This window comes from Paramisgurnus dabryanus, chromosome 16 (assembly GCF_030506205.2).
Source record: "Paramisgurnus dabryanus chromosome 16, PD_genome_1.1, whole genome shotgun sequence".
NCBI lineage: Eukaryota > Metazoa > Chordata > Actinopteri > Cypriniformes > Cobitidae > Paramisgurnus > Paramisgurnus dabryanus.
The window spans coordinates 23,731,535-23,742,564 of NC_133352.1; the positions used below are offsets into that span (position 1 = coordinate 23,731,535).

The 11,030-nt window shown below is 36.3% G+C and overlaps 4 protein-coding genes across 4 annotated transcripts; 1 reads left to right on the forward strand and 3 right to left on the reverse strand.

The window, feature by feature from the left end:
- Nucleotides 1–339: 339 nt before the first annotated feature.
- On the reverse strand, nt 340–4,800 carry gsr (glutathione reductase). The gene is made up of 13 exons (XM_065273062.2): nt 4,174–4,800; nt 3,941–3,967; nt 3,753–3,841; nt 3,187–3,256; nt 2,911–3,058; nt 2,716–2,770; nt 2,510–2,609; nt 2,344–2,430; nt 2,050–2,217; nt 1,637–1,748; nt 1,290–1,421; nt 1,053–1,186; nt 340–905 (listed from the first exon to the last, which is right to left on the reverse strand). The coding sequence occupies exons 1-13, from the start codon at nt 4,429–4,431 to the stop codon at nt 756–758; spliced, it is 1,530 nt and encodes a 509-aa protein (XP_065129134.2). The 5' UTR covers nt 4,432–4,800; the 3' UTR covers nt 340–755.
- A 743-nt stretch (nt 4,801–5,543) lies between these two features.
- uqcrq (ubiquinol-cytochrome c reductase, complex III subunit VII) lies at nt 5,544–6,594 on the reverse strand. Its single transcript, XM_065273065.2, has 3 exons — nt 6,500–6,594; nt 5,937–6,103; nt 5,544–5,721 (listed from the first exon to the last, which is right to left on the reverse strand). Exons 2-3 carry the CDS (start codon nt 6,088–6,090, stop codon nt 5,627–5,629), a joined length of 249 nt encoding a protein of 82 aa, XP_065129137.1. The 5' UTR covers nt 6,091–6,103; nt 6,500–6,594; the 3' UTR covers nt 5,544–5,626.
- Nucleotides 6,595–6,603: 9 nt separating this feature from the next.
- Nucleotides 6,604–7,819, forward strand: timm8a (translocase of inner mitochondrial membrane 8 homolog A (yeast)). The gene is made up of 2 exons (XM_065273064.2): nt 6,604–6,830; nt 7,189–7,819. Exons 1-2 carry the CDS (start codon nt 6,720–6,722, stop codon nt 7,348–7,350), a joined length of 273 nt encoding a protein of 90 aa, XP_065129136.1. The 5' UTR covers nt 6,604–6,719; the 3' UTR covers nt 7,351–7,819.
- A 153-nt stretch (nt 7,820–7,972) lies between these two features.
- Nucleotides 7,973–10,774, reverse strand: LOC135758270 (magnesium transporter NIPA2). The gene is made up of 6 exons (XM_065273063.2): nt 10,636–10,774; nt 9,848–9,989; nt 9,667–9,723; nt 9,396–9,486; nt 9,133–9,293; nt 7,973–9,049 (listed from the first exon to the last, which is right to left on the reverse strand). The coding sequence occupies exons 2-6, from the start codon at nt 9,987–9,989 to the stop codon at nt 8,379–8,381; spliced, it is 1,122 nt and encodes a 373-aa protein (XP_065129135.2). The 5' UTR covers nt 10,636–10,774; the 3' UTR covers nt 7,973–8,378.
- Between the last annotated feature and the right edge of the window lie 256 nt (nt 10,775–11,030).

Sequence of the window (11,030 nt, forward strand, 5' to 3'; positions counted from 1 at the left end):
TAGGTAATGAGAGATCTTTCAGCAGCCACCATGACATCAAAAGATGCAGACCACACACAAATTAACATCTTATGTGAAGGCTAAGGATTATAATATACTGTACGTGAAATTCCATTGAATCTTTTAATATAACTGTTGAATTTTTGAAGGGAAATTAAGATTTGTAAACTCGTGAAAAGAACAAAGACCTATGAAGTAAGAATATACAAATCCTTGCACTAGAATACCATAGAATACTGTATTATGAGTATTCATCTCTAGCAAAAAAAAAAAAAGTGTGTTACTTTGTTTTAGTGGATAATGGTATTTTTAAATGTATAAAGTAAAGATATAACAATATTTACGAAAAACAATATTTATTTAAAATCCATTACCAAGAAAGTCAATACAGAAATGAACTATTAATCACACAAATATATTTTTGTTTTAAACTAAAATTTTGCCACATATTGAGCAATTACTACCTACAACCCACTCATACGGAATGCAACTCTGAATCCATCCTTTTCAAAATGTTGGAGATTTTTTACATAATCAACCCATCATAAATACTGGTCCAAACAATACCCTTAGCACTTACCCAAGTGCTATGAGACATCAGGGCAATGGGGTACAATAATATTATCTTCATGTATTAACCATTGCCAATAATATATGAGTCCAGAAACAAAACACGTTATGGTTTTCTGCTATGTAGATGACAATTGCCCAAAAGGATTGCTTTATTGATATACAGTGATTAACAGTGATCCTGATTAGCGCAATGTAACTAGCTCCTCTGAGGATGTAGGGTGTATGGCAATGGTTTTGTCAAAGTCTGCTTTAGTAGCCCCCATGTTAATGGCCACGGAAAAACCCTGAAGCATCTCATCACACCCAAGACCCTGCATATGGAGACCAACCACCTATAAAAAGGTAATATATAAGTTACTGTTCACTCATGGATTAACTACTGCTTTAAAATTAAAGCTAATTCATTTTATGATTTAAACATAACTCAGTTATAGCAAACCAAGGAATAGTCATATATAATTAAGATATAATGCCCTCACCTTTTCATCTTTTCCAGCACACACCAACTTCATGACACACAGAGACTTTTGTGTGGTGATGGCATGGTACATAGGAGTGAAAGAGGTGGTATAAACCTTCACATTGACCTTTCCCCAGCTCTTAATGGCTTCATCTATAACACACCAATTTCCACAACCTTGTCAGAATAGCTCACATTATCAGATTTCAATATATAAACTATGAAAAGGGTATGAGATTTTTGTAAATATGCTCACCTTCAGTTAATCCCACTGTTCCAATAGGTGGGTGGCTGAACACAACAGTTGGGATGTTGTTATAATCAATTTTGGAGTCTGCTTGGCCTTCAAACAGTCGGTGAGCGAGCTTTCTGCCAGCAGCAATAGCAACTATTCATGCAGACCAAACAGTAGACAATGGGAGGTTCTTAATAAGACAATAATATACATTCCAAGTTAAGAAGAAAAACTGTTTATAGAAAATTGGTTAGTGAATGTTACTGAAGAAAAAAATTTTTTAGAAACAAAATCACAAAACAACCTTAAGTAAATGTAAGATATTTAGGAACAATTTCTCTTACAGGATTCAAACATAAAAATTATACCAGGTGTAAGAAGTGCCTTCCCACAAACATCCCCAACAGCGTATATGCCTGGACGGGTGGTGTTCTGGAACTCATCCACCACAATGTGTCCTCTGTCATCAAGCTTCACACCCTAAAAAAAAAACACCACCACCACATACATCATCTGTTACTTGTATCAGTAAGCAAACATTTAAAGATAAAACACATTGGGAAAAGAAATGGTCAAAAAATACATGTACAAATAGAAGTCTTCAGAGTAATAAGCAGTGGCAGGTGTTGAAATATTATGCATGACTTTGCAATCACAATCACTAAAATCTCTCGCTAATGAATACATCGACAATATTTTCTATGTTTACTGACAACATGCAACAGATGCTTTATAGTTTAACTTTTGCTGAATAATGTTTTTGTTATAAAATAATTTTTACTATTTGACTGAGGTTGAGGCCAGCAGTGTTCGGTTCCCTGCCGATAGCCCAGAGCAGACAGTCCACCCCATGAATGGTGTCAGATTTTTCCTGTCCATCCTTTTCGTGAGGATCCTTTGTTACCAGTGTAACAGTGAGGCCTTTATCAGTCTTTTCCACTGATCTTACCTACAAACAATATTAGTTCACAAACATAAGCTTAGGATATAATAAAAAAATTAATGATTACATGTAAAAATAAGCCAAATCATAAAAAGAGGTTATCTGCATATTACATTATTTCATACTAGTTACCTGAGAATATTTCCGTAAGTCAATACCATGATTTTGCAATTCTTTGGTGCAATTTGAGCTTATCAAGGCATCAAAGTTCCTTAATACCTTGAAAAAAAGAACACAGTCATTCCATAATTTACAAGACTGTGTCTTTTAGTAAACATGCAATGAATAGAGATCTTACCCTGTCTTGTCGAATGATGATAGACGTTTTGGAGCCTAGTGTGGAAAGGATACCAGCCATCTCCACTGCAATATACCCTGCTCCAACTATGACACTACGTCTGGGAGAAGATATTAGGATTAGTTACTTTGTAATAAACTAAATATATATATATATTAATAAAGACAACTCTTTAAAATGCTTAATGGCAATCAATCACCACTTACTTAGGGCAGGACTCGAGTTCAAAGAATCCATCGCTGGTAATGCCAAAACCGGCTCCTGCAATTACACATTTACAGGTATGTTATCAGCACATGCTGTCTTAACAATGAATTGCACAAATCATATTAATTGTGAAGATAGGATAAAATGTTAATATAAGACAAAGGCAAATTTTTTTTTTAAATAAAGTTGCCCACCTGGCACATCATCCTCACTGACATTAGACGGATGTCCACCAGTGGCGATTAATATATGTTGTGCAGTGTATTTCTTTCCATTAACTTCAACAGTGGGTTCAGGGTCATCAGTGAACCTTGCATAGCCATGAATGCTCTCGATTTTGCCCTGTGTGCAAACAAGTCATTTATTTTCTTTATGACAATGCTACAAAAATAGTCAAATCCTGGTGCTATGTCTTGCACAAATTATTCTCTTTTTCATTTAAATTGTAGATTGAAATTAAAGCAGCATACCTTGTCAAGGTTGTTCTGGTAAATCTGATTGAGGCGACTAACATAGGCATCCCTTTTGCGTTTAATAAGTCTGAAAAAAAAACGAGTGACTTTTATTCCAGTGTTTTATCTTTCTCATCCCATTGACTCATTGAAAATCCTGACAGCTGAACTCTCTACAGACTCTCCATTCTATAAGACTGTCACACCTTAAAAATTTTTGTGTGACACAAACCAAACACACTTCAATCTTTACTGGTATTACACCACAATGGGGAAGCAAAACACACTAAAATTTGCAATGATAGAAGAACTAGAAGGAACTTGACCCTCCTCAACTGTCATGAAAGTTAAAATGTACATTATCCAAAGGATCAGTATCCTTTACACATTCAATCTATTTAAACAACCACTACACAAAACCAACCAAAATACTTTTTTCTCTTACCTTCTTTCGCAAGTTTGTTATTTAGCAACTTTTAAACTTTTTTTCCCCTCTTGGCTTCATTGTTTTCCTCCTTTGGATAAAAGCATCTGCTAAATGTCTAAATATAAATCTACTTAAAAACAAAAAAGTGCCATCTTACTGCCAGTTGAAATGTGCTTTTGCTCCTTCAAAGCCGTAGTCTTCATGATTATGGAGATACTCTGCATGGGAGGCTGCATTCCACATGACCTGAAAATATTGCAAAAGACAACTTTTTAGATGAACATAAACAACCTTATTTATATCAAGTTTTAACTTGTATAGTGACAACGGCATAGCATAAAGTACCTTTTTTGGAACACAACCAACATTCACCTGCAGCATAAGAGAAATTTATTGAATTAGTGACCAACATATCCACAACATTATGCACAAAAACATCCTTATCTGGAGGCTTCCCAAAGCATCCCTGTTCATGTGACCTATTACTGTTAACACCTCTTACGTTCATAACTTATAACAAGATCTGTATGGCTCTGAGTGATATGTGGTACTGCAAGAGCATGATGATGTTTACTTACGCAGGTACCTCCAAGTTTGTGACTTTCGATCACGGCGGCGGTTGCACCGAGTTCAGCCGCCCGCCGCGCTCCGGCCAACCCTCCGGATCCTCCGCCTATCACCAGAAAATCGTAACGCTTAACGGATTCAGAGGCCATGCTGCGGAAGAAGATTCTAGGAGAAGACAGCGATAGCCCAATGGAAAGAATAGGTGCTCGCAGGCGAGTCAACGGGTTTAATATCTCCATAACCAGGAAGTCAACACTCCCGTTGAACATAGAGGTTGAATTAATGGGAGGGACGTGAAAGACTGTGCTTAGTCATTGTGAAATGGCACAATAGTATGTAAATCCCAGAAGCAAGTTTGGACAATAGTGATAGTTATAATAGTCATGATTATTATGACTGCCCTGCCCCCCAGTGTCAATCATGCTTCCAATCCCGTGTGCTGAACTTTAAACTGTTTTGTTTCTTGATGAGCCACGGTGAAAATCAATATGGCATAATATTCACAATGACAATGCACACTCGTGATCAAAATCTGCCGTTATGAACTATCAAAACACTTTTAGGCTAACTTACATTTTAAACACAATAAATTGTCGTTAAGTGTGAAGTCAGAAAGAAAACACCAACGTTACAATAAATTGAGCATGCGCATTATCACGTGCTTGGTTTGCTTAAAGAGACAGTTTACAAAAAAATTAACTTGCTACAATCCACAAAGTTTAACCCAAATTTTGTGAGTATTTATCTTATAAAACCCATTTTTATTAGGTGTGTTCGACTTTACTGTGTTCTGCAAGAACTGACGAGCGGATGACGTCAAAGTACCTCGAGATTTCTCGAATCGCTTTCGCATGACATGAGATAGCCTCAGAAACTCGATTTAAAATCATTTGCATTTAGCAAAGCATTATAGCAGGGAAAACTTGTGCAGCATTGATTCTTTGCTGGACTAAATTTAAAATAAAGATAAACAGTGAAAGTCATTGTTTACACGCAATCTAGACAAAAGATTACAGCACCCTATGATGGACGTTTTTATTATGTTACAGTGGTTGAAGATCTAGACGGATAACTAGAATGTAATGTTATTGTAACTAGCCTTTACATCATTTACAAAAATAAACCATGGTTTTACGAAAGTTAAAACAAAACAAGCCATGGTTACACCTACATACCACAAAATAACCATGGGTTTACCAATAGTAATCAATATGTTAAAATAACCAAGGTGACTACAAATAATATAAAAGCACTTAAAACAAATTAAATAAATGGAAAAGTTGGTTATACCATGATAGAATGCTAAAAGAAAAAATGCATAAAATCATAAGTAACAAGGTAATTAATGACAATGTCAATATTACAGGCAACAAGCCAGGAATACATTTTCATAAATATTTTCTTTATTGATGAATTGTACAGAAACAAGAAGTTACACATGGACACATCTCCAACTAAGTAGTGTCACTGATCATTCTCATAGTCTGCCGGGTTTTTTCTTTTGCCCTGTTCATGGACACGATTGCCCCATGTGTAGGTCAGGTACATCAGAACCATGGCTGTAGGCAGACAGAGAGACATTTAATAATTCACAAAGTTCAATTTTACCAAGAATTAAAATCCCTCCATTAGCATGGTAAATTGTCTTTACATTGGCAAAGCATTGAACAAAATATATAAAATAATATGTGCATTGTGCACACAAATACATCTAGCTAAAGTAATACAAAAAATGTAAAATAGCCTAAACTTAATCTTGAACAACAGGACTTACGTGGTGCAACCTTGAACACAGATGATGTGAATCTTCTCCACACATTGGGGATTCCTTTTGAAAAGTAGTTTGGGAAAGCCCTTTGCTCAAAGGGGGAAATGCTGTAGGTAATCACATGTCTGATCTTGGCCAAATCTCCGAAGTGACGACCCATTGTACCAAGAACGCTGAACCAAAAAATAAATATATAATCAATTTAAATTTCACAGTATGCATATATATATATAACAAACACTTTTGTCTTTCCTTATTACTGGACATTGGATAAACAATCTATTACAAAGTTATCTGATAAAAATTGGTTACATTTGTGAGCTGATCAGATCCTGGTTCTTAGATATAAAGCTGAAATTCACTGAATGTTCAGACCACATTTACGTGCATTATGTGGCTAGGCTAGCTGGTTTCAGCAAGACCTTGACATTCATCTATCTCTGTCTTTGTTCAAATTCGTATTGCGTCTTTCGTTAACATTCACTGAATCTCTTAATAAATATACGGATCATTATTTAATGCAATCGAAATGAAAATACGAAGTACGAAAAACATTACTGTTTACCAACCTTATTGCTTCTAAACACCCTTGCCCTGCAGTCGCGTCGGTGACTTCCGCGTGGAATCGTACGTCATATCCGTGTCCTCCTTTCCAGTGTGTTTATTGGTGCGCCAGGGTACTGTTTCCTGGTTATCGAGACACGTGAAGGTCAACACCAGCGCTGGAATAGCGAAGTCAGTAGTCATAATAACCTTTATAACTGTTAGTCTTTGCTATTATTTTCTCCCATGGATAACCAAGGAGTCACAACAGACCCTCAACTGCAGCAGTTTATCGAGATCGAGTCTCAGAAACAGAGGTTTCAACAGCTGGTCCATCAAATGACAGAAGTGTGCTGGGTAAGAGTTTTGCTGTCATGTAAGCCTGCAAAATGCATAAATTTGACATCTAAAGATATGTCTGACACTGTCTGTTTTTTTATAATCTGATGTTTCATTGCTGGTATCGTGAGCATTTTTATAACTGTGCAGATGTTTCATGATCTAGTTTTTAAATGAATAGCCGAAAGCAGTGATGTTCAGGAACATCCTGCTCCTGGAGGTCTTCTTTCCAATAAAATGTTCCAGGCCTATATAACACCAAAACAAGTTTCCTTCATCAGGAAAGAAGGCAGAATTGAGCAAATGTGACGTAAAGCATTTTATCAAAATGTATTCGTGGCTCCTTCATGCTGTCATGTTGTGTTTGTTTTTTCAGGAGAAGTGCATGGATAAGCCTGGTCCAAAGCTTGACTCCAGGACAGAGGTGTGTTTTGTAAACTGCGTGGAACGATTCATCGATACAAGTCAGTTTATCCTTAACAGACTAGAGCAGACGCAGAGGAGTAAAACATCATTCACCGAGTCTATGACAGACTAGTGGAGCCTCAGCCACTGCCTGGATGACAACACCTAACTAAGGCTGTGGCAAGGCAACATAAAAACTGTAAGCTAACAGCTATCAAGAAAAGATGAAGATTCAGTCTCAAGGACAAAGTGCCTCATTTTGCTTCCTGTATTTTGAAGGCCATATATTCTAAAAACGGATGCATGCACAGTCCCACAGCAAGACCTTTGTATTGCCACCAGTAGACATTTGACTTGAGACTTGATGATATATATGAAATATAACACACATCCAGGAACATCACCTCTCAGTGTTCTGTTTTTATGGATCTGAGTAATTGAAATCTAGAAAAGGCTTCCTTTCACTTCCTTTTTTAACTACCAGACCGTAATTAATTTCATTGCAGAGTCTGGAATGCATTGTCTTACAGGGAATGCTTCAATGCCTCATTTAATGTCTGTTAAAATTGCTGGACTTAAAATAAAGTCAGATAGCACTTTTAGTTACTCATGTGATGTGTAAAAATGACTTGAGGTAGAAAGTAGAAGTGCACAAGTTAAATAGATTTCAATCTCTATAAAGACACAAGGTTTCCTAAAAATAATCTTTATTAAAATCTTTACATAGACACTTATAAAAGATACATTAAAGAAAGAACTCAATGCATACAGTGTAGATCTTCCTAATTCTTAATAAATTAAGCTTACAAACAAGCTTATACACTAGGCAAAACTGTTTGGTCCTCCTGGAATAAATAAGATAGCATAACATAAAATGATGTACAGCAAACTATTTTACACTGTTTTACTACATATTTCTTATTTAATGTAAACCTAGTTTGCACATTCTTGAAACTCAACAGTGTGAAAAATATAAGGCAAGATGAAAATATGCATTTTCAAGTGAAGATATGTCTTGAGCACTCAAGACTTATAAGCAGTACTTAAACACAATTTGTTAAAGAAAAATGCTAATTAAAGTAATCTCACAGTATTAATGGCTTGCTAAATGTTTTTGTTGCTGCATGTACAGTAGAAAAAAAGAGAGTTTAGTAGTCTTCACTAAGCAAATTTAGTGAAATTTTCTTGGGTAACAACTGACCCATTGCTTCTCTTGTCATAACTCTCAGGAAAACAGCCCTTTATGCTTCTTTCCTTAGTCTGATTGCTTTCATCTCCAGTAATTCTCTCATCAGTTGGCAGAGCGACATAAGGTTGGTTGCCACCTTGAGGTCCAAGTTGTAGATATAGAGGGAGAGAGTCCAAGCTAAAATTGATGTCCTTGAAACCATGAAGAAGAAAAATGCCAATGATTATGGTTAGAAAGCCACTAACAGTTCCGATTGCCCCATCAGTGGACATACGAAGCCACTCCTTAAACAAAATGGCAGAACAGGCCATGACAGATATGGTGAAGAACACGTAATAAATAGGTGTAACTAAAGAGGTGTTGAATATGTCGAGGGCCTTGTTGAGGTAGCTTATCTGAATACTGACACAGATCACAAGGCATACAAGCAGAGCCCAAAACAATGGCTCCTTCAGAACTGCAGTTCCTGCAAACAGCTCTTTAATGCCGATGCCTAGGCCTTTAACACAGGACACGGATAGTGAGCCAATCACAGAGCAGATGAGGATGTACACTAGCACGTTCTTCTGACCGTAACGAGGAGCGACGAAAATGATCAGAGCCATGCTGCTCACAACAATGCAGACAGCAAAAACAATAAATCCTGTAATATACAAGAAAGAGAATAAAATCAGTCTTTAACAGTATTGGCCACACACACTGCTGGTCAAAATATTTGCAAATTACCTGGATCTTTGAGTTTCTCTGCCATTGCGCTCAAGGAAGCGACCTCTTCCTCCTGTGGAGCATGGAATACCATAACTGTGGAGCCGAAGATGCACAGCAAGCAGCCAATTTTTCCATGGACGTTTAGCCGTTCACTCAGAAAGTATGATGAGAGTACAGCACTAATGAGGACAAATGAAGTAGTGTGGTGTATAATCTTAGACTAAGAATTATGGTTCAAATGACAGCAGAGATTATTCAGACAAATTATTTATTTAATTTACCTGACCAAAACGCTCAATGCTCCCAGAGGCGTTACCAGTGTGGCAGGTGCAAATGCATAAGCTGCAAAATTTGCTGCCTCGCCTATTCCCACTAAAATATATAATTTTAGGTGAATATTGAGATGACAACATTTACAAATACACCATTTACAAACAAATTGCACATTTTCTATGAATATTAAATGGCTGGATAAGTATGCAATGACTTTAATTTAAAAATAGAATAACAGTATTAACAAAAAATGGTTAAATTTTTTTAAAAGTGTCATACTTGATATAAGCCCCGCCCACCACAGCCATTCTTTCAGGTATGCATAACCACCTTGACCTAAAATATGTAAAGAACAGCTCTAGTTAAGCCAGAAAAATGCTATCACAATAAAAAAGCATAGTTCTAGAAATTTCTGACTAAGTACTGTGCACTGGTAGCTCAGTACATTTATTTGACCCACCTGCTCTTGTAGAGCCATTTTTTGCCAGTCGCAAAAGGCCTTTCTTTTTCAATATAAAACTGCCGCCGATGAAAATAGTAGAGCTCACAGCAAGTGCCAGACCAATGTAAAAGTCAGAGCGGTATGCAGCTTCGGAATCCATCTGTGTGTTGTTATAATACAAGTAAACAATCGTGTATGTTACGCTGCGCAGCCTCATCGGCTTATGTCAGAAAATACCGCGAGAGCGATTCGAAAGCATTCGGACCATCTACTAACGTATCGCTCTCGCGGTACTTTGATGTCATAAGCCAGTCGATCTGCGCGGCGCTTCATGAATGTCAAACTCCTCACTAAACATAATGAGCTACATAAAGAGAGCATTTTATGCATATTAGGCGAGTTACAAGGCAGCGCATTGTATTTACCTATGACGCTCAAAATGCTGTCTAGGTAGGCAGCATGTATACTATGTTTCAAACACAGTCAACAGAAAGGGAAGAGAATAGAGTCATGTGACTCCTGCATTGCATTTAACTTACACAACACAAGTTATCTAAAACAAAGAACACCACAGTTAACTGTAGACTATTAATCTTTAATATAAATTTATAACTAAAGACAATCATAACATTTATAACGTTACGTGAAAAAGTTAATGGTGTTTTAAACACAAACAGGAATGATTTGGGTTGGCGTATAAATTTAGGCGTATTTTACTCTAGCAATTTCTATCGGTTATGTTTCTTATACGACTAAATAAAAAAATACAATAAATAAATACAGTAATTGGATTTGATTTGACGAACCTTTTCTTCGTATCATCCATCGGTGGCGTATTTGGTCTCGTCTAAATAAACTTCCTGGTAAAGTGACTGACTGTAACCGGGTTGCCAGATTTTCTTTACTAACATTTAACTGTCAAATCTTTCAGTTCCCTTTCAGAGCATCTTTGCGTCGTAGCCTATAAAACTCTGCCAATATTGTCAAGCTTTAACGACATCGTTTTAAACTTTAATATGAAGTGATTTTATCTTTTAAGGTTTAAAATAAACTTTTACACTGCAGCTTATAGAAATAAATACGGCAATTCATGTTAAGCTTAATAAATAATAGATAATATATATTAGAGAATTATATTGTTTTAGTACACTATTAAATTACATACTGCACTATTTTAGCGTAAACAAGTATAGAGTGTAAT

Excerpts from the sequence above, each read along its gene's own strand:
- gsr (XM_065273062.2), bottom strand. The coding sequence starts at position 4,431 with ATGTTCAACGGGAGTGTTGACTTCCTGGTTATGGAGATATTAAACCCG. Across the intron at positions 3,059-3,186 it reads ACCAGAACAACCTTGACAAG|GGCAAAATCGAGAGCATTCA; the intron begins GTATGCTGCTTT and ends GTTTGCACACAG. Across the intron at positions 2,610-2,715 it reads GAACTCGAGTCCTGCCCTAA|ACGTAGTGTCATAGTTGGAG; the intron begins GTAAGTGGTGAT and ends ATCTTCTCCCAG.
- uqcrq (XM_065273065.2), bottom strand. The coding sequence starts at position 6,090 with ATGGGTCGTCACTTCGGAGATTTGGCCAAGATCAGACATGTGATTACC. Across the intron at positions 5,722-5,936 it reads TGTGTTCAAGGTTGCACCAC|CCATGGTTCTGATGTACCTG; the intron begins GTAAGTCCTGTT and ends GTCTGCCTACAG.
- timm8a (XM_065273064.2), top strand. The coding sequence starts at position 6,720 with ATGGATAACCAAGGAGTCACAACAGACCCTCAACTGCAGCAGTTTATC. Across the intron at positions 6,831-7,188 it reads AAATGACAGAAGTGTGCTGG|GAGAAGTGCATGGATAAGCC; the intron begins GTAAGAGTTTTG and ends TTGTTTTTTCAG.
- LOC135758270 (XM_065273063.2), bottom strand. The coding sequence starts at position 9,989 with ATGGATTCCGAAGCTGCATACCGCTCTGACTTTTACATTGGTCTGGCA. Across the intron at positions 9,724-9,847 it reads AAATGGCTCTACAAGAGCAG|GTCAAGGTGGTTATGCATAC; the intron begins GTGGGTCAAATA and ends TACATATTTTAG. Across the intron at positions 9,487-9,666 it reads GTGGGCGGGGCTTATATCAA|TGGGAATAGGCGAGGCAGCA; the intron begins GTATGACACTTT and ends TATATATTTTAG.